Genomic DNA, 22,920 nt, shown 5'->3' on the forward strand with positions numbered 1-22,920 from the left:
ATAGAAGCCTTTCTTCAAACGTTGACGCGATAAAAATATAGAAAATCGAACATCCGTCTTTTCGCTAGTTATCTATGTTATCTATAAAGAAAACTATTTCTTTCAGCACTTTTGAACTGAATTTTTCCTTCCAAAAATACCATCATTTTTCAATACAATAACACATGTAACAAATAGATATAAATAAATTTAAATATTAAAAATATGTAACAAACACATTATGAATATATATATATATATATATATATATATATATATATATATATATATATATATATATATAAATTTTTTATTAATCCAATTATACCCTTAAAATTTTTTTTAATAAAGATTGTTGTTGGTGTTATTGAAATAGATATTCATGTTTAATTTGATTTTTTTTTTTTGTGGTGTGGTGGCCGGGGTTTGAACCCCGAACCTTGCATATCTTATGCATTGTCCAAACTAACTGAGCTAAGCTCACGAGGACTATGTTTAATTTGATTTGTTATAACTAGAAAGCAACAAACATTTATATTTTTAGTTTTAATCAATATCAAAATCAAAATTTTATAAAAAAAATTTCCTTCATAATTTTTAAATTTTATTTCAGTAAAAAGAGCAGAAAGACGGACACGTGAATGACCGTTTTTTCTTATATATAATAACTTTTACTTAATATTTTGCATTTTAATATCATAACAAAAAAAGAATTAATAATACCAACAATATAATAAATATAATATAACCTTTTTTAAAAGAAATATAATAAAAAGTTTATGTATTATCTTTAGAGTATAAATTAAATTATTTTTGTTAGAGGAACAATTTAATTATACTAAAATATTTCTTTCTTAAATTATACCGATAGTGGCATTTTGGTAGTTCGAAGAAAAATGAAGACTCTTTCCCTTTCTCTCCTTTCTTCTTTCTTTCCTTATTCGTTATTCCACTGTACAACACATGTAGCTCGATAATAATAAAGCTAAAGAAGGGATACGATATTAGTTGTTGTATTCGTTCTATGCAGTGAAGGAAAAAAAAACAACAATAATTATGAAATGAATTTTTTCGTAGTTTAAAACCCCAAACCATCAACATCAATTCTCACACACACCCACTCATGTGCACCACCGGCAACAATTCCCGGAGCTCCGGCTCCGATTCCGGATCCACCACCGACTGGACCACCGAAGCAATCAACGGTGGATCTCTTCGCCACGTCGATCTCAACACCGGAACCAATGGCTGGGCTTCACCACCAGGCGATGTCTTTAGCCTCCGCTCTCAAAGCTACTTCACCAAAAAGCAAAAATCTCCAGCCGGAGATTATCTCCTCTCTCCAATCGGCATGGACTGGCTTAAATCCTCAACGAAACTCGACAACGTTCTTAACCGCTCCGATAATCGCGTTGCAAACGCGCTTAAAAAAGCTCAATCGAACGGTAAGTCGTTGAAGAGTTTCATCTTCGCCGTGAATCTCCAGATTCCAGGTAAAGAACACCACAGCGCAGTTTTTTACTTCGCAACAGAAGATCCCGTTCAATCCGGTTCGTTACTAGGCCGGTTCATTGACGGAGACGACGCGTTTCGAAACCAACGGTTCAAGCTAGTGAACCGGATCGTGAAAGGACCGTGGATAGTGAAAAAAGCGGTGGGGAATTACAGCGCGTGTTTGTTAGGTAAAGCGCTGACGTGTCATTATCATAGAGGAGCTAATTACTTTGAGGCCGACGTTGATATTGGAAGTAGTGCAATTGCGAATGCTATCTTGCGCCTTGCATTGGGATATGTGACGAGTGTGACGATAGATATGGGGTTTGTTGTGGAAGCGCAGACGGAGGAGGAGTTGCCGGAGAAGTTGATCGGTGCTATTAGGGTTTGTCAAATGGAAATGGGTTCTGCTTGCACTATTGTTGATGCTCCAAGGATAGGGATTGCTCAGGTCAATCACCTTGGTGCTGATGCAACTGAAAATCAAAATCATAATCAAAATTAATTAATTAATTATTATTATTTTAGAGTTATTTTATTTTTGTCTTCTTCATAGGGAGTATCAATTAATAAATAAATAAATATTTGAGTTTCGTTGGTTGGAATTATTTACTTGTGATTTTCTTCTTCTAATTTGACAATTTGATTGATGCATTTAGAATTCTATAGTATTATTTTTTGGGGGTCTATTATATTATTGTTGCGGATTGTGTGTGTGCGCATCTTGGTTCGCTTTACAGCGTATTATGTGTGGACATTTTGGTTGGTGGGGGTGGTGAATCGTTTGGCTGAAATTGTAGAAAAGTAGCAATAAAAAGAGCAGCACCCTTTGTTTTAAGACTTGAAAAGGAAGGTCGCAAGCCATGTTGGACATTTGACCTGAGCTGCTATTCCTCATGGACTCCTTTCAGTAGGTAATGGTAGTAATCTTTTTATAGAACACTTCAATTAAGATACCTAAATAGTTTCAGCGAGCTTAACTCGGTTTGGTTTTGTTTAGAGTGGAGTATAACTCGATTGGTAAGATATTAAAATTTTTAAAGGTTGGAGTTCGAATCCAATAAATTATAAGAATTGTCCGACATTAAATATCAACTTATCTCTCTGGTATTCAAATCCTAGCTGTTATCTTGGGCTAAATTCGTCCTGTAATAATTTTCTTTTTAAGCTATTTTGCATCACAATTGATGAGAAAAAAATAAATTGGGTTTGTAATGTAATCAATAGTTTCATTTCAATACAAAGTACAAATGCACTTCGCAGCGTCCAAGTTTGGTTTCGTTTTGTTCTTCTATGAAACATTTGCAGGGGACACGCTTGTTTGCATTCGTGGAGGATTTCCCTTTCGAAGATAAAATTGAAAGGTGTTGGGACCAAGGACAACGTTTGATCTTACTTTAATTCATTCCTTGTCTTTCAGAATATGACTTTAAAAAGCTTTTTAATTTATAATTTTACGGTATTAAGTCGTAGCAGCATACTACTGAAACAAAGTTTTTTTTTTTAAATATAGTCGGCGAATTCCAAGTTTGAATTTGGGTGAAAGATATAACTTGAGAAAAAGGTTATTTCCTCTTTATACTTAATCCGATCCTCATTATGAGAATAAAATCAATGCAATTATTAATTTGTGTAACTTTTTAATATTTTTACATATGCATCCTTATAGAAAGTTATGCATTATTAATACATCTTTTTTTTTTTTACCAACAAAAACTCATCATTTCATTCATCACACAATTTGAAATACAAGATGGAATCAAATCATAGATTTGGCGACCAACTTGTAATATTGACACCCTAACGAAACTATAAGCGACAACATTCGCTTGTCATCTAACGAAACTTTTCTTAAAGTTTGTAAATTGTTGTAATAGTGACTTGCAGTCATTAATACATCTATTAATAGAAGAAGACAACCATTAAATAATGGGGAGAAAATCTTTTAAACAATAAATTCACCTTAAAATTTATATATTTTCTTATAAATAACACTAAATTCTTTTTTTTGAAATTTTTCTTGTATTAAGGAGGAGCGGTATAATGTGAGTCCAAGTATATAGGCTATAGCTTTATCTTTGGGTTCAATGATAGAGCAAGTAGCACGGGGTCGGCGAAGACAACTAGGCGAATCTGATTTCATTTTCAATCCTTTCTTTTTTCTCATTTTGTCAATTTATTAATATATTTACAATTACTCGTATTATACTAGATCCCTAAAAAAAAGACTGGTAATAGGACCACAAAACCATTAAATAAAAGAATTACAATTGCCCTTCATTAGAGAATTTTTTTTTAGTACCGCTATGTATTTTCTAAAGACATCTTTTCGACAGACAATATAAAAAGAAACAGTCATAATTAAATAAAAGTGACATCAGAAAGTCTTTTAATATGGAGGTTAGTCTGCGGTCCAATCGAATCAATATGTTTGAAGGGGTAACTCATTCCCTTCAGAGTTGGGGGAATTTAGAGGCAGTGAAAATGGCTTAAAATTTGTTGTCTTTGTTAACTACAGTACTTCATTCCATTTTGTTCAAACTCAAAATTGGTGTTACATGTATTATAACCAACAATCCTTTATTACTTTCAAGTTACCCAATATCAGTTTTGGAATTTCTTCACATAAGTCAATTCATGTTTTGTTTACTTCTTCACTTCACTAATGTTCTCTCCCTTTCCCTCATTCTTTAACAAACCAAACAAGGGAATTTCATTTTTCCTCTCTTCTCCCTTACTCTTGTACACCTTTGAACAAATAAGTCTTTGAGTAAAATATTCTTTAATCTAGAATTTTAAAAATATGTAATTGTTGCATATTTTGATAAGTTAGGGTCACAGCCTAATCAAGCCATGTGAGATATCTATTTAACATATTCTATCCATTTCCATCACATTTTAAACAGGACATTAAATTGTATTTATTATTTACTCCAACTTATAAGTATAAATTGTATGGTAATTTTTGAATTCTATAAGAAAATAAATGCATAAGCATGACTCATTAACTTAGTAATAAAAAATAGCATGACTCATTATCATGTTGCAAGATTTTATATTGGTCAAACTAGGCCACTATGAATAGACAAGATAACATCAAAGAATTGACAAGGTAACAAGACAAACAAAATCATGTACAAAGGATATTTTTCATAACCTTTGATGCTGCACCATTTTTATTCTTTTATACAATATTAGTTGCAGCACAAGAACGTCGAATTTCACCCTCCTCGTCAGTTTTTACCCCAATACTGGTTAGCTTTACGAACGACACACCCCAATTGTCAAAGAAAAGTTCTTGATCATTTGCAAAATCCTCCACTAGTTTCCTCGTGTCATCATTGTTCATCAAAACCGAATCAGACTGGAACAGAACTTTGCGATCAAGAAGATTTCTGTAGTATTGGTTGTCAAATAGCATAGATGTTTCAGGATCGATGTTCACTGCCACGGATGGTTGTGCATTTATTGGACACTGTTTTATTAGCTGATCAGCATAATTAGTATCAATGGTTTGGTCAATGAGCCTAAGACTTCCATTTCTGTCTTGTTGGAAACGACCCCTGAATGTATTGCAATGAGCTGTTCCTATTGTATGAGCCCCTGCAAAGCTTAACAATTAGTACTAAATATGTAACACTAGTTAGATATTAAAGTAAATATAGTGAGAAGAAGCAGACAATCAAATAAAGCATGAGATATTTTTGTCTAATACACTTGGTTTGAATACCCAAAAGTTAGAAAGAGAAATAGGCCAACTAATGTTTTAAAAATTGGACCGGACTCAAAATATTCAAAAAACCGGCTTGAAGGACTCTCAACACATTCCTCAAGCCAGAGACTAGACATCTGGAGTGTATAAACTACTAGATATATGTGGATGGCTCAATAGGCTATACTTTGTTTACCATATCAGAATTATAATTCTTTGTTCAACCTCAAAAACTACTACATGGAATGACGGTTGCCTTCAACTATAATCATCGTTCAGATCATATTACTATCCAACGTAGTACTCTCAACATGTCAAGATGGCAATTATAACAAATTTGATTAGATGATATCATCTACAAAGCATCTATAGTTTAATTATTTCTACCGACCAAAATGTGTTACTTTATGGAATTTTACTTGAAATAAAAAAAAAAAATACTAGTACTATGTTCAAGTCTTGGTAAATTCTAAAATGTAAATAATATAGATATAGATTTGGGTTTATATTATGAACCTGAAAGAACCACAAGATCAAGTAAGGACAATCCTTTACTGGAAAAGAGCTTAAGCATCTCGTCCATAGTAAAACTAGTGTCCACAATGTTGGGTCTAACATTTGAAGCAATTGAAACCATTCCATCTCTCCTACCTGTAGGAATCTGAACCCTTGGTCCACCAGCCTGTTTCACAAAGTGTCTTTCAACAACAGTACCAAAAAGACATGTCTATTTCTGATTGAAGGATAGTATAAGAAGTGCAATGGAGAACTTACAATTTCAACTGCATCTCTAGCTGCTAGAGCAATTATGTCTGCACAAGAAACAGTTCCTGGGCAGAACATCTCAAGAACTCTTTTCGCTGTTTCTATAACAGAAAATCCACCAACAGATCTGTTTCCTGGATCACTTTGTTCTGTATTATTCCCTTGTAGCATCAAAGATGCATCACATCCCTGCATTTCAAATAATAATCTTATTGCATCAAGGAGACAATCATAATTGATAAACCAATGTAAAAAATAAAGTGCAGAGTACCCGATTATGATACCTCACTATCTATAAAGCACTAACATAGATGCAACAAACATGACACTGAAGTTGATAATTTGAGAAAATTGAAGTGATTGAGTGTATCCACATGCATGTCGTGTCAGTGTCAAAGACCGACACGTATTGGACACTCGACACATCGTATTAGTGGTTCATAGCTCACTATTGCATGCAACCTCTAAGGTCATCAGAACTTCAAATCTTAGAATTCTGACATTGAGTGTGACAAAATCCTACAAAATGACTTGTTGGATCCGGACTGCTCAAACCTAACAAGCACTATCTAAGTCATATCTCTAGTCAATATGAAACTCTCAAAAGTCAAAACAACCCAACACTTAGAATCAAAACATGTGATGCATGGACTGATTCGGAGGAAATAACAAAGATCTATCAAGATAAAACCAATTTGAATCTCACATCAAGTAGTCTTGTTTGGATCCAAACAATTTAATTAAGCGCTTATATCACAAATTTTTATCTATTCGTCATAGAAAAAAATGAAAGAGAGAGAAAATTGAATGTAATTTGCATTTACTTTTATGAGAATAAACAAAAAAAAAAATCTTGAAAAAGATAAAAGTTTGTTTTTTTTTTCTTCTTATATTTTGGGACAAAGAAATTGCGTTTTTTTTGTTTATATTATGGGACGGAGGGAGTATCGTATAAGTGCAATTGTATAAGCTATCTTTATAAAAAGATAAATAAAGTCAAACCGTTTTTATAAGCTATTTAAGAGAGCTTATGCACATGGCATAACTTGTTTCTATAAACTCTCACAGAATGTCATTTGCTTGGTGAAGAGCAACATTTGAATACTAACCTCTACGAAGCAATCATGGAAAACCATGCGAAGGAGCTTTCCAGGAATGGAAGGATCATTTGAAGAGGATGTACTGACTGCATTTCTTATGAATAACTCTGCTGTTGGACATGAAGCAGCATAGAAGTCGAAAGCAAGATTAGCAGTTACAGAGGAAACAAACAAGATAGAAACTGCTATGAAAAGAAACATTGATTTTGTTGTCTCCATGGGAACCAAGCGTTTAGTCCTTTTTTTAGGATTCAAAAACAGTGCCTGGAGTGTGCAGGGTGTTTTTTGTACTACTCTTGTCTAGATAGTGAAACACGGAAACATATAATAATAATAATAATAATAATAATAATAATAATATAGCAATTTAAAACTGCATTTATGTAGTTTGGTGGTGAAGTCAGTAAGTAGATGAGGGTTTGATCATGCATTTTCCTATATGAGCCCCCATTAGGCCATTATTACTAATTTACTACTATTTATGTTGACTTCTCTCTTAAGCATTTAAAGATGCTTTTCTGGCAACTCTTAATAAGGAGTTCAGCCACACGTTTTTGAGAAATGCTGGAGAAGTGGCCACAGCATGTACCTTCATTATACACAGTCAATGATAAAGGACACTCGGGAGTAATATTTTTATTACAAAACACCGACTGAAAACTATGAAGATAGAGTTGAATCAGGCTGAACAATAATGCTCATCATGATAGGCAAATGAACTGCGTGGATATTAAGTACGGGGTATTGTAACATACTGTAAGTCTGTAACTTCAACATGACACACTCACTGGTGAAGGAATCAAAATTTAATTGAAATCAGGTTCATGGGACAAGGCATTAAATGCATTCCAACAAACACTTTTGTCAAGTTTGAACCAAGACGTTACGTCGGATTACCATGGCCGGAGATGGTTGAGATGGATGAAAAATGTGATTTCTAATGCAATAGAGTATTGCTGATGGTAGTATAAGTAAGGACTCTAATGCTAAAATCAACATATAATTGAGATTGAGATGAAGTCTGCTATGAGAATAAAATAAAGTGTACTCGAAGAATTGGTGTTCCTGCGTACTTATTTTTATAACGATTATCAAAAGAGAAGTAGTCGAAAAATCTATTTGTACGATAGTAACTTGTTCTTAATACGGTGTGGGATAGATGCAGCATAAAATGTGACAAGTCATTATAACTATTGTATGAGGATTGCTCTTTAGACACCTAGCAATTGCTCATAGACATCTAGAAAAACACCCCGAACTTAATGGTAGTTAACCACCAGTGGATGTATTTTCAGTAGTTTGAGGCGCATGTGAACAATTGCTAGGTGTCTAAATCTCAAGCCCTCCTTAGACACGGTTCGGCAACTTCACATTTTACTTGAACGAAACTTTCTTCACCTCGTAAATCACTTTGAATATACACGATAAAAAAAAACTCAATTTTTATGTCGTTGAGACAAATTTTGCCATCCAAGAGTATACTTCCCAATCATGTATAAATGGCTGGTTAATAACTTAATATACATGCAACTGAACTGCATATTGGAGAGTGGAAAATCTACAATCCAGCATATACATATATCCTAAGTAGCAGTTATAATAAAATGTTAGTTGAAGATCATTAGCAATTCAGCATGTTAATTGCAATCAAAATTCAAGTCTCAGTTGGGAGCCCCTCATCATCGTCATCATCCACATCATCAATGGGAATGTCCTCGCTATTATTATCAGCAGGGCCTAGAAATGTACACAGAAATATTTAATTAACAAAAAAGGAGAAAAGATGCAAACAATATACTTACATACATACTAACATAACTTGTGCAATTACAACTGCCCACAAACTAAACCAAGTAACCCTGCTTAATCTGTTTTACATCAAATTTAAATCTAGTTGTGTAAAGTTGAATTATTCAGAGCAAAGTTAGATATCTGGTTTCTTCTCAATGTTTTGCTACAGGCAAAGCATGCCCTCTCCATTAGCATGATGTCCTAATTTTAGAAAAACCCATGGCATCCAGAAAGATGGGTAATTGAAAAGAAACCAGATATGCTCCCTATGTATTATTCTCCAACCTTCTCATCTATCTCTTACATTTTATGCAAAAATGAATTGGCATCCTGCGTATGTCCAATACAAAGGGTAAGGTTTACCTCTTGGAATTAAAGAAGAATAAGGTGACACGTCCTTTCCTTCAGAATTTCTATCAAGAAGATATGGAAGTTCCAGAAGTCGCAAAAGATATTCTGTCTGGGGATTCCGAGGATTCACTGCAAAAGTTAAAACATCTTATAATTGCAACTTCAGACTAGCATTTTAAGCAATATAATAATTGCAACTTCAAACTATAGCATTTTAAGCAATATAAGACATGGCAATATGGCATGATGAAAATGTGGAAAATATCATTATAAGATAACTCGGTCTTCTTTTCTTTCTACATTCTAAAACTAACAAAAAAAAAAGTTAGAAAAATCAATTAGTGAAATGTATGAATGGGGAAAGACACAATAGTATTTTCTTTCATCATTGTAAACAAACATAACATAGTTTGTTTTTCAAAAAAATCTCTAAAAAATAATCGGTAAATTATTGAATACTATATTTTTTTAATAATCTGTAACAAACGAGCCCTCAATCAAACATATATCCAAGATAAGCGATGAAAAGACACAATAGTCAACACTACCTAATCATAGCCATCCGCAACATATATGCATGGTAGCAACACATTAGATAAGTAAGGGTATGATTAGTCAGCTAGAGCATGAAATTAGCCCAAACACTTCACGAGCATCCATAACCAGAGAGCAAGCTAAACAAATCTTAATGTAAACATTGGAATAGGAACAGAGACATACCAGAAGAATCCCCGTTAACATCGGCTTGAGAAGGATCATAACATGGAACCGTTCTAACAAATTCAGGAGGTTTACAACCCCTCTCTTGTAGCTTGCTTTTAACCCATTTGCGACAATCTTCCATCTCAAAGTTTACACCTCTGTCAGAAAGTGGATACAGCTTTATTTTTTTATTCATTTTTTCTTGGTGGAGGAAAGAAGAAAAAACAAGACAACAAAAGACAATTATATTTGAGGGCACAAGTCTTAAATGATATTTAATCTTACACACCGAAAATCTGCAGCTTTGGGTGTCAAAGGGAATACATAGTTGAGATTCCGTGTTATTGCTAACCATTCTTCATCATACTGAATCTCATAAGGTCCTGGCTCTGATTCAATTTCAACAACCTAAAGGCACAGATTATGCTATGATTGTAGTTACTAACATAAACAATTACCGCAGAAGATTACCTTTGCATAATGGTTGTAAACCTTTACCTGTAAGAAATCACGCCCGGGAAGACATTTATCAAGTGCTAGGAATTTTGTCACAGGACCTCCTTCCCCATGTTGAACAAGAGCAGCAAATCTACAGTGTAAGTGTGCCGAAAACCAGTATTGTGGTTTCAATTTTTCTAGAAGTTGAGCAGCAGCTTTACTCCCAAGTCTTTTTTCCTCTATCTGGAAAAATTATCGTCGAGACAAATGAGAAATTTGTTGTTATAGAAAGACAATGTGCTATATGTTGGTCAAAGAATATATCTATATGACTGATCCAAAACAATTATCCATGCACTGGCTTCCCATTTATCTCTTACAAATTTATATTTCTTACGAAAAAAAACCTGAGCTAGTATACTATACCTATTATGTTCTTAGTTTTTTAAATGCTGCCCAAAAAAAGTACCTAGGAAAATGAATAACTTCAATGCATGGTATACATACTACATAATCATTAATAAAAGCTTACACTTTTATTTAAAATAGTCAACATTAAAAAATAAAAATAAAAACTATTGTAAAGCATACCTCTTGCTGGAAGTAAGGCTTCCGGCGTACAAGCTGCTCCCAATCCCCATGATCAGTGATTCTCACTGGCCAATCGTGTGAGAGAAAAATATCGATGGGTTCCTTAACTTGAATGAGTTTGCGAACGTCATATTCACGGACATGATACACAGACTTGATGGTATTATGATTATACGGAGGCCTCTCAAAGTGTCCTGCTCAAGTAAATAGCAAACATCATATTCTTATACCTTTTCCAATCAACACTCTCTTTTAACTTACAACTGCTAGGTACCAACATGAACCAATGATTATAATTCTAACTCAAACAGAATTAATAAACTAACCTAATTTATAATCGTGATGCTTATAAATTCCAGAGAGTCCACCAATTCGTATATTCCCAAACTTGACCACACCAGCAGCTCCCAAAAAGAAAATATTAGGTGCAGCCCATCCTCCATAGTACCTAAAATAAAACGAACGCAAAAATTCAACATTTAGGCCATGTTTTAGAACAAAAGATAATAAGCTATAATACAAACTGCTTTTATATAAGCTATAAGTTGTTTTCATAAGCTAAGCTACAAAGTTTACCTATATATATACAGGGGATACATAATTATTTTGAGTTGCCTTTTCCACTTCAAATTTTATCAATCATTTAAACTTATTTCATTTACAATTTTATCTCTTTAAATATATTATTTAACGTATTAATTATATCCCATTATAGGAACAACATCACCACAACAATAGGAACCGTATTGGACATTACTAAAAGAGCTTATCTTAATCGTATGTGATCATAGTATTAGTATATACAGTTAGGCACAATAAATAAAAAATAAATAAATAAAGACAGGCGGGCACCTAACGCTAATAGAAATACATTGATTACATAAGCTCTCACACGCAAGCTATGCAAGTAGATTAACTGAAATAAGTCAATTTAGTCCGTCCCTAAGTCAAACTATTTTCATAGAAGCTATAAGTTGTTTTCATAAGTTATTCTAGAGAGCCAGTGAAAATAAGCTGAAAACAGATGTCATAAGCCATTTTCATAAGCTCTGTGAAAGAGTCTCACAAGTGTTTATGCTAGTAAATAAGCTTAAATAACTCAATCTAAAATAGGTCCATAATCATATAGTAACAGTTACAAAATGTGAAATATAGAAAAGAAATCAAATTCAACTCACTCACAGTTCCCATAGATAATTAGAAGCTTCATGATTGCCACCGATGAAGATAGTAGGATAAGGAGCAACCTCCAAGCCAGAATAGTATTTCCAGAAGGAATTCATAGAGAGGAATTTGTCTGGTACGTTGAGGCTTTTCAAATCATTCTTGTTCCTCACGGCCTGAAAATCGCCGCAACAGAGAAGAAGATCGATTTTGGTGTTATTAGTTTTCTCGAGGTGTTGAAGGGTTTTGTAGACATTGTCTAAATCGCCATGCATGCATCCTTCTATTGCTATCTTCATCTTTTCTCAGTTCGATCGAAAAGCCTCACGCTAGGGTTTGGATGGGTTTTATCGGAGCAATAGTCTCGACTCTCGAAGATTCCTCTGCGTTCTCGTTTCGTTTCTGAACGGTTTTTTTTAGGTGAATTGTCGTTTTAGTCCTCTGCTATAATAAAATTTGAGCAAATAATCACTTTATAGTCCCTGATTCTGCAGCTCGCTGTTAGATAGGTCTCTGACTCAGGATTAAATACAAATAAGTTCCTAACTCTGCACTTCCGTTGTCACTTTAGTCCCGGATGTTAAAAAAATATGTTAAGTGATTATGATGATGTGGCGCATATGAGGTGTCACAGAGACCAAAGTGAAAGTAGAAAATGGTCACTTTGGTCCCTGAACCAAAAATCAATATTCCCAAATTGAATATCAAATCCCTAAATCTTAAATCCTTAAATATTATCTAATTATCTTTTTTTGCTCAAAATCAATCTTCCAAACACCAACCTACTGTTATGTTCCTGACTGTGCATACTTACTATCAGTTAGGTCCCTGACTATTAAGGATCTTTTTGGCTTGAAAGCTGATCTTGAGGCAATGATATGTTGGGCTAAGGTTTGGAGTTTTATATAGTAGTGTCATAGTGTTGTGGTTCTGTTACCTCTTTCTCCCTTTAGTATATTAATGGCATCAGGATTACATATATAGATAAATGAATTATGAAAAGTGTGTTTAATTATAATCTCTGTAAGTATTTTAAAGTTATAGCTTGATTTTTTATGTGTCTTTCAACAACAATATCAAATTTTTGGTGGAGAGATGTGAATAACTAATGCATAAATTCACTTGCTAAAATACACAGGCTTAAAGTTAATGACATTCAGATTTGTACAAGAAGGTGTTGATTCAATAGTATTAAATATCATATTCATGCTATTAAGTTACATTAAAGAACTTATGTTTTAGTTGCTTTAACTTCTCATGAAAGAAAAATTAAAGTGAGAAATTTGATAATAAACTTGGAAACATGAAAAGTACCTAGTAAGTAGAACAAATTTTGAGTTAGAAATTATGTTAAAAGAAATTCAATAGAAATGAATTATCATTTAAATATATCTTGAGCTCTTGATTATTGTATGCTCAGACCTACGGGTAGATATATGAATTATCATGTGAATATAACAATAATCAAGAGTAATAGATGCTAATGGATTTGCTAATTCATTGTCAGGGACCTAACTGATAGTAAGTATGCACAGTTAGGGACCTAACAATAAATTGTGTTTAATGGAAGATTAATTTGAACAAAATAGAGAATTAGATGACATTTAGGGATTTGAGATTTAAGTATTTAGGAATTTGATATTCAATTTAGGAATATTGATTTTTGGTTCATGGATCAAAGTGACCATTTTCTACTTTCACTTTAGTCCTTCTGACACCTCATATGCGCCACATCATCACTTAACAGATTTTTTTACGTCATGGACTAAAGTGATAACGGAAGTGCAGAGTCAGTGACCAAAATGACTATTTGCTCAATAAAATTTGTTTATCATTTAAATCTAAATTTTTGGAATTTGCAAACAGGTTTAGAACAACATAAAAATCTTGCTTATTTTAATTTTAATTTTTTTAAATATGAGATGAGATAAATTAAATATGATGTTCTAAACATGTTTATAAAAAAATTGTTCAAAAAATTTAGAGTTTAAGGTTTGTTAAACAAATTTTGTTTTATTAGGGACTAAATCTATGTACAAAAGTTTTTATAAGACTAAAAAAAACTATTAAAATTAGAAAAATATTAAAGAGTTTGTGAGGTTCTTAACCAATGTCCTTTGGACGCCGATTTACAAGACCCTTAAAATTAAATAAGGATTCAACTTAAAAAATTATCATTTTATAAGGACCAAACATATATTTAACTTTAAATTTAGTATGGATCTCATAATAAGAGGAATGACAATTTGACGTATGGTGGATTGATTAGTTTTAGAGATTCCCACGATGGTTTGGTACTTAAAGGTTTCGTTGCAAGCTTCAACATAACAATTCTCATTGTGTTGAGATGTGGGGTTTAATTCATGGGATGTGCATAGCTCACAATCTCCATCTTGCACATGTTATTTTTGAAATGGATTCTACATTTGTTGCGACCGCGGTTATTAATTGAACCACTTTTATTACCTACACTTGTTGCGACTGTGGTTCTCAAATTGGTTTGCTCTATAATTAGTGCATAGAATAGAACACTTGTTAGCAATACCCTAAAAAATAAAGAAAGTATTGCAAAAAACTTTTTCTTTGATTTATAGGTTTACTCCATAAAAATAATTAGAGTTTAACGGGAGTTGCACTCTTGGTGTAAAATAGTTTACTGTTACCTAAAGTTAGTCCACTGTATTTAGAGTATTTAGAGACTTAAAACAAATTTTATAGCAAAACTTAAAAAAAAATAAAAAAAAAATACACACATATTAATATGGAGGAATACATAAAAGAAAATTATTATGAATAACAACAAAGTAGAAATAACGTCAAAACACCATAGAGTAAACATCATAAGTAGATTGTCTGTTGCAGTGTTGTTGAATCTTTTCCTCCTTATTTATAACAAAATCATTTGAATGCAGTTATGCAAAATGTAATGAAAAAACATAAATGGCATCCTCAACAAGGATTCTCTAACATTAAAGCGAGAATGTTATTTGATTTTATTTTGGTCTCTCTCTCATCTCATCACTTATTCGACTTTTTTTGTTGGATGGATGGTTCGTCTAACACATCCATCAATATGAGGGTCGATTAAGAGAGAGAGGAGGTTCATGATTTAATCCAAGAGATGGCGTTGTTTGGGGTTAAGTCTACACCGACCCTAAATTAACTTTGAGGAGCAAATAACCACTCAAAATATTAGGGCCAAGTTGATGAGATAATGGGGGAGAAACTCTGATCCTCCCCTAGTAGTCTCATACCAAAACCTAACTCACCATTTACCCATGAAATATACAAAACATTGGTGGCCTAGTACCTGACACTTTCCTACTAGGTTTGACCTAAAGTTCACTAACAAGAACTTTTAAAAGAAAAATCACAATTGTTATTTTTTTATAAATGAGGTATTTTTTGTGCTAGCACTAATTAATTTAAGAGAAATGTTAACGAGTGTCTCCGAGGTACTCTTTAAAAACTTTTAATAGTAAGTTTTTATGAAAAATTGTGTAATCAATGCATTGAAATTTGTAACATTAGACTTTTTTAATGAATATTTTCTAAATTTAGGATCCTTAAAGAATGTCTTGGATGCACTAGTTAACAAGACCCTTTATTTAAATACAATCATACAAGAATATCAAAATACATTAACGTCATTCAATTTTTTTTTTAACTAACTCACATTTTTTTTTACTATAGATGACTATGTTCAAGCGGTCGTTAGATATTAAATATAAATGTTTATTCTAATGAATATTTCAAACACAATTAATGTTTGAATTGTGATTCCGAGTTTTGTGAAGATTATACCTCTGCTGCCAAGATTTTTTTGCGTGTTAATCCTTCGATTTATAAAAAAAAAGTTCATAGTAATTTGGACTTCAGTCAAAAGATAAGTATCATCTAACTAAAAAAATTCTCTCAAAATCAAATTTAGATTCTTCCTAAAAATTGACAAGGTACTTGACACACCACATTGTAGATAACACCAAAAATCACATGAGAATATGTGCACTCCTGTTGTGGAATCAATTTAGAGTCACATGACGTGAAGGAACATACTACATCCTTTATTTTGTATGAAAAAGAAAAACACATAACATATGGGTTTAAATAACAAACAATTATTCAGTAGGAGTATAGTCACAGTGTAGGACAAATTTATTTTGAAGATCCTAACCACACATCACATGTTACTTCCAATGGAATGCATCTATTTAGCCACGTTTGAAAATGAGCTTAAAAAATTCTACTGAGAGTTCAATTTGCTTCCTACATTTTACATCAAGAGTAGCGTTATGAGCACTCCTTTTTAAATCCACTCTCTTATTTAAAACTCAGACGAGTTCCACACTTTTTAAATCGATTCTTCCTAGCATTTCAATTCTTTACGTTAAACCTTTTATTAGTAACAGTGGACCACATTAGTGTTTTGTTTTTTTGACAAAAGTGGACCACGTTGGTTTTGTTATGGTTGTGTTTAGTCTCATATAGACACTATGAAACGACAATAGTTAACGAGAATTCATCCATGTTGCGTGTAATGGATTATGTGTCCAAATTTTCATTTTAAGGTAAAAGAATCAGCAATATTTTGTGTGGTTATGAATGTCACACGAGTCTTGCAACCACACACAACACTCACCTGAAAGTATCTCTTCTAATTCTTCTTTCTTTACCTCGATCAGTTTCTAGTACTGCTTCTTGATTTCACTCTATGGCGTTGGTAAATCCATTTCTTCTCCCTACCAAAACTCATTTTGCTTTGCCAGTTTCACCTCCACCATCCAAACAAATACTCCTTTGGACTAGCCCATCTTCCAGTTTCAGTTTCAATCTCAACAAAGGCTTGTCATCAAGCAGAAGAAAGCATGCAGGGTATCTCCCCGCCACGGCAGATGTCAAAACTGCATCAACTTTACTTGATGTGGAAGAAGATCAGAAAGTTCTAGTGGGACCTTCCAGTGAGCAAGAACGCAGGGGTGAGAGAGAACTTGCAGCTTATGATTGGAAAGAGGAATGGTACCCTTTGTACCTCACTAAGAATGTACCAGATGATGCACCGTTGGGTCTCACAGTATTTGACAAGAACCTTGTTTTGTTTAAAGATGGCAATGATCAGTTTCAATGCTATGAAGATCGGTGTCCTCACAGGTTGGTTTTAATTTATCTCGCTTCTAATTATTCTTATGATTGATTTTGCTTTCAACTTCTTTATGTGATCACATCCCATATGTAAGAATTCATAATTGATTTAACCAAAGTTGCATGCTATGTGATTAAATGAAAATAACATGATTATTGATGCAGATACAGCTCTTCTCAGTTAATACAGATTTTGTAGCTGTATACTGTGTATATACTTGGTGCTCCTAATGTTCGGGTTTATTTTTCTCTACCATGATGTGAAATCAAACTCAAGGATCAGAAACTAATCCAATGTGTTTGTCTGATAATGAGATCTATATTACTCTATTTAGGAATAAGATATTGGTATTAATAATGTTAGTGGATTGTTATGTTAGTTATTAATTATCTCTCTGTAATACCATATTTACAATACTGCTACTGCTGAGAAGAGGCTAGGGTATATTTAAACATTTGAGTATCACTGAAATTTATCAAAACAAATTTGATTCATTTAATATTTGTATCTTTCCTAGGACAGTCACTAAGTTCACCTAATGAATAATGATAGTATGTACCAATTTCAATTACTTACGAATTCCCCTGTGCTAGTTGTTTTCATAGGTGATAATGAACATTAATAAATATTCTCACGTTAACCGGCTAATTTTTTCAAAATTAAATCAAACCATCTACATTTGATTGGCAAGTAAGTATAAGAAATTATGATTTTTTATTCCTTTCACAATGCTGGACTGGATCTTATATTTTATATGATTCAGGTTAGCAAAACTATCTGAAGGCCAGTTGATTGATGGAAGGCTTGAATGCCTGTATCATGGATGGCAATTCGAAGGCGAAGGGAAATGTGTGAAGATACCTCAGGTAGGCTACTGACTTTAGAGTTCTACTCACCTATATCATGAATGTCCTTATATGGTTTGAGGCTAACAAGTAACAAGTAATAATAACTGTTTTCTCTGTTTTCAACAGCTTCCAGCTGATGCAAAAATTCCCAGGTCAGCCTGTGTTAAAACATATGAGGTGAGGGATTCTCAAGGTGTTATTTGGGTATGGATGTCACCAAAGGTACCTCCAAATGTCAGCAAAATACCTTGGTTTGAGAACTTTGCAAGGCCAGGGTTTCAAGATGTTTCAACAACTCATGAACTCCCATATGATCATTCTATTCTACTGGAAAACTTGATGGATCCTGCTCATATTCCAATCTCGCACGATAGAACAGATTGGACTGCAAAGAGAGAAGATGCACAACCGCTACTTTTTGAGGTGACAGAACGAACTGATAGAGGGTTTGCAGGTTGGTGGGGACGAGAGAAAGACGGCACTAAGCCTAACTTCTTACGGTTTGAGGCTCCTTGTGTTCTACAAAATAACAGGGAAATTGTAGATAAAAATGGTGAAATAAACTACTTCAGTGGTCTGTTCCTTTGTAGGCCAACTGGACAAGGGAAATCCATGCTGATAGTGAGGTTTGGAGGAACAAAAAGATCTCCAATAGTAAAACTGTTTCCTCAATGGTACTTCCATCAGAATGCAAGCAAGGTTTTTGAACAAGACATGGGATTCTTATCATCACAAAATGAAATTCTTTTGAAAGAGAAGGTTCCGACAAAGGAACTATACCTGAATTTAAAATCATCAGACACATGGGTTGCTGAATACCGTAAGTGGATGGATAAAGTGGGACACGGGATGCCATATCATTTTGGTCACAACACTATTTCCCTGCCCAAAGAGCCGGCTGTGATTGAACATGCGCCTGCTGGACTCATTGCAGGACTATCAGCTTCTTCACCTGCAAAGGGGGGCATTGGAACAATGCATGCTCCAAATTTAGCAAATAGATATTTTAGGCATGTAATACATTGCAAAGGATGTAGAACCGCCGTCAAAGCTTTTCAAACTTGGAAAAATGCCCTTTCGGCTGTGGTCGTTGCATTAGCTGCATTAGCAATTCTGGTTACTGGGAGACAATGGAAAGCCATCCTGTTGGCATCTGCAGCCCTGTGCTCTGTTGGAGTATATGCTTGTTCAACAGCTGTTGCATTGAATACAACAAATTTTATTAGGACACATAGGAGATTGTGAGCAACAAGTTGTAAAAAATCTCCCTTTTCAATATTACCCTTACAGCTTGTATAATGGTTTTTTATGACATCTAGTGTTGTCTCCATCTATGTAATTTAAGCCAAACAAGTAATAGAAGAAGAAAAAGTTTCTCAACAATGTGTTCAGGTGAAGAGTCACCGTCTGCTAGAAAAGCATACTGTCTATTATTTTATGTCCTTTTCAAAAACAAAACAAAATCTGTAGTAGTTTACTATACTTTATCCACAAAGAGGTCGAGAAGAAATTATATAATGATCATGCTTGAAAGAAAAAAGAAAGAAAACAATCAGTCCACAGAATTACATTGTATGTAAATCAGTACGAATTTTTTAACTAAACCTCAACTGGACGGTCTCGTTCATATATTGCGTTCTAATAAACTTGGCATTTACATAATTACATGTTTGAAACTGAAACCTGCATCAGTGGTTTCAACTTTCAAGAATACTGTGTTTCATTTGATAAAACAAATACACTTGTACATGGTATACAGAGAGAAAAATACAATAACATAATCAGCGTTTGCTGAAAAAACAAATAGACAGTATTGTTCAATATACAAGTAGTCTGCAGTTAAAGTGACTGCTGCTGCAAAATGAGGTATAATACAACTTCAATCCTTTCAACTTAAAACCTATGTCCACCATTTCAGCAGTATTTTTTTCCACTAGGATGCAGGAGGTTCTTCCAACCACTTTGCACGAAAGCCTGTTCCTTGACAATTAGAGCAACAAGTTGATCCCTGAAGAGTGAATAACAAATTAACCACAGAGTAAGCCTTTTGTTAATTACTCTATGCTGAGTGTACACTGAAGAATAATATTAGGCAGGGAAATTGTATAGGTGAACTGAATTCAGATTAATCATTCCTCATAATTGTACCTGTCCACTGCAAATAATACAACTAGTGTTTCTGGATGGAACTTCACAAAGCATGTTGTCACCAAGAACAAAAAAACCAGTACCCCCACACCATTTGCATTCAATATGCCCTTTTGAGCTGCAAGATGAACACACAACTGGCCTTGGTTGCTGCAAGTATCATACAGGTAGGAGAAATCAGGGACCAGCAGATAATTATCAAAATGTATCAAATTTTAAATCTAAACTACTCTGTTAAGCTGCACTCAACTATAGAACATGAATAATTAAGAGATAAATTTTAAATTTTGATATACAGCTTTATTCATTCGTCCACAACATCAGTTAATATGTTGCCAGTTACAGGGATAGAGGGTTTGTTTGGATAGGCTTATTTTAACATTTCTATTTGCATAACCACTTGTGGGACTGTTTGAAAGATCTTATGGAAACAACTTGCGATGTGTCCATAAGCTCTCTAAAATAATTTATGAAAACAGCTAATAGCTTATATTAAAATAGTTTAAATTTATTTTTAATTTTTGTTATAGGAATAGGTTACACATAAGCACTTATTTATGGTATATCAAGTGAGTAAGAGTCTCACATTGGATGGAAAAATGGATGTTGAAATTTTTTTAAATGAGAAATGAGAGGACCCATAAACCTAATGCAATAAGGGTCCATTTGGATTGACTTATTTAGAGCTTATGCAAATAAAGAAGCATTACTGTATTATTTTGTTAAGGTAGTTTAAGAATAAACAACTTATGAATATACAATTTTCGTTGGTAAGATCTTATAAATTAACTTAAAAGCTTATTTATTTGCATAAGCTCAATCCAAACAGGCCCTAAGGTTTAAGCTTAAACGTATACCACATGTAAACTATACTGCAGTAAAAGGCTTGTTTAGGCCCAACCATAACACAACAAACCATGGACAAGTGAAAACCCTAAAAAAGGAACCTTCAAAACGGATAATTGATGGCATAACGGTAGCAGAAACAGAAAACTGGAAATAAATTGAACAGGAACAAAAACATAAAATTGGAGTTGAAGATTTGATTTGGAACCTGAGAGATTAACCAGGCTTGTTCCATGCGCTTAGTAAAATCGGAAGACGAAGAGGAGGAGTCAAACATGGAAACCCTAACGCATAAGCGAGAAATTCGATTGGTTACGAAACTTCTATTGCCGCAAAAGACGACTGCAATTGGAGGCGTTGATTTAGGAATGAGCGCAGAGGCACAACAAGAAGAAGCACACGCAGAGCCAGCCATCATGAAGATTCAAGCTTCAATAATCAAGATGTGGTGAACGATGATGATGATTCTTCTTCACGTCAAAGGGAAACGCTTTCGCCGCAGAAGATATTGACAATATCACACAGTTTTCGCTTTGTCCCCGCTGTTTCTATTTGTGTCTGTAAAAGTGTCGCATTTTTGCTCACGGAATCCAAAACCAATTTTGCTAAGGAAGTGAATACCCAATTTGCCCCCAAAAGTTGTATAACTAACTCAAAGGTAATTCTTAGAAGGGAAAGTATAGATAGACACACTTTTATTTATACACCCTTCCCACCACTTCTGATTTGGCAAATTTTTATTGGTCCAATAAAAGCAATAATAAAAACAAAACAAAAAAAAAAACAATAAGTTGAGTTTCTCTCTCCACGACTTACCTTCTCCCCCTCATCTCCTCTGTTCACCTTCACCATGTTCCTTAAATTTTTTGTTTCTGATAGAAACACAATTTAGATCTTAAATTATTGTGAAAAGATGCATCTCGGCACTCATTTTGCAGCATATACCCAACTTAACAAGGATAAATAAATATGAAACGATTAGTGGGATGAAAATTTGATACAATTTGACAAAATCAAATTGATATAATTTTAGGCACAATTTTTGTTCTGGACTTAAAAATTTAACTGTTAATTCCTCACCACCCTAGAAACTACAATGATGAACATGTTGCTGTTGAAAGTCTCCTAAGTTAGAGAGAGAAAATGCAGAGAAAAGAGGAGGAATACGCATCCGTGTATGTTGGGATTAAGGAAAGGAAATAACAAGGGCCGCTGGATAATTTGAATGACTGTAGGAAATAACAAGGTTTGATCATCGTCGCCGTAATCTTTGTTCCACCATCACAGGTCATCTTCCGTTCTCGGCGGCGACGGGATCTGTGTGTAGAGGTTGCGAGGGTGGATGACGTGGCGGCGATGAGGGATTGCCGGAGGTTGGTGTGACCAGAGAAAAGGGAGGACATCATATCTGAGTTGTTTGCGGTGGCTTAGAGATCGGAAGGAAGAGGGAGGTGGGTGGGGGTTGTGGCCGACGGTGGTGAGGAAAAGAGGGAGAAGAGATGGTGAAGGAAAGAGACGGAAGAGAGAGAGTGAAAGACAAAAATGCTGGTTTTTTTGTATGTGGGGACCACGTGACAAATGTCACAATTGTATGTGGTGGTATATGTGTGTATGCCACCTTAGGTTGTATCTGTATCACTGCTCTTCTTAGAAATGGGTCAATTTATAGAAAACTTGGTAAAATAAATGATAGTGTTAAAGTAACCTCTTTGGATTTTATTTAGAAAAAAATTGAAACACCTTTTATGTATTATGAATGGTTTTTGAACCTCCTTTGTTGTCTTTTATTTTCCAAACTAATTTTTGTGTTTTATTGGATCGAATATTTATTGTACTTCTTCTTGTTTGAAG

General features: G+C 33.9%; 4 protein-coding genes across 4 annotated transcripts; 2 read left to right on the forward strand and 2 right to left on the reverse strand.

Annotated features, from left to right (window-relative positions):
- The first annotated feature begins 886 nt into the window (after positions 1-886).
- LOC11423332 (protein ENHANCED DISEASE RESISTANCE 2-like) lies at positions 887-2,114 on the forward strand. Its single transcript, XM_003603224.4, has one exon. The coding sequence runs from the start codon at positions 1,103-1,105 to the stop codon at positions 1,976-1,978; it is 876 nt and encodes a 291-aa protein (XP_003603272.1). The 5' UTR covers positions 887-1,102; the 3' UTR covers positions 1,979-2,114.
- A 2,368-nt stretch (positions 2,115-4,482) lies between these two features.
- On the reverse strand, positions 4,483-12,528 carry LOC11433508 (lariat debranching enzyme). The gene is made up of 12 exons (XM_003603227.4): positions 12,106-12,528; positions 11,250-11,371; positions 10,924-11,117; positions 10,393-10,575; positions 10,184-10,302; positions 9,913-10,052; positions 9,205-9,321; positions 8,708-8,787; positions 7,060-7,350; positions 5,960-6,139; positions 5,702-5,867; positions 4,483-5,076 (listed from the first exon to the last, which is right to left on the reverse strand). Exons 1-12 carry the CDS (start codon positions 12,384-12,386, stop codon positions 4,658-4,660), a joined length of 2,292 nt encoding a protein of 763 aa, XP_003603275.2. The 5' UTR covers positions 12,387-12,528; the 3' UTR covers positions 4,483-4,657.
- Positions 12,529-16,624: 4,096 nt separating this feature from the next.
- LOC11426745 (protein TIC 55, chloroplastic) lies at positions 16,625-19,472 on the forward strand. The gene is made up of 3 exons (XM_003603228.4): positions 16,625-17,235; positions 17,991-18,093; positions 18,202-19,472. The coding sequence occupies exons 1-3, from the start codon at positions 16,799-16,801 to the stop codon at positions 19,318-19,320; spliced, it is 1,659 nt and encodes a 552-aa protein (XP_003603276.1). The 5' UTR covers positions 16,625-16,798; the 3' UTR covers positions 19,321-19,472.
- Positions 19,473-19,666: 194 nt separating this feature from the next.
- On the reverse strand, positions 19,667-21,685 carry LOC11429948 (protein PHOTOSYSTEM I ASSEMBLY 2, chloroplastic). Its single transcript, XM_003603229.4, has 3 exons — positions 21,278-21,685; positions 20,224-20,373; positions 19,667-20,083 (listed from the first exon to the last, which is right to left on the reverse strand). The coding sequence occupies exons 1-3, from the start codon at positions 21,485-21,487 to the stop codon at positions 20,009-20,011; spliced, it is 435 nt and encodes a 144-aa protein (XP_003603277.2). The 5' UTR covers positions 21,488-21,685; the 3' UTR covers positions 19,667-20,008.
- Between the last annotated feature and the right edge of the window lie 1,235 nt (positions 21,686-22,920).

Source organism: Medicago truncatula, chromosome 3 (assembly GCF_003473485.1).
Source record: "Medicago truncatula cultivar Jemalong A17 chromosome 3, MtrunA17r5.0-ANR, whole genome shotgun sequence".
Lineage (NCBI taxonomy): Eukaryota > Viridiplantae > Streptophyta > Magnoliopsida > Fabales > Fabaceae > Medicago > Medicago truncatula.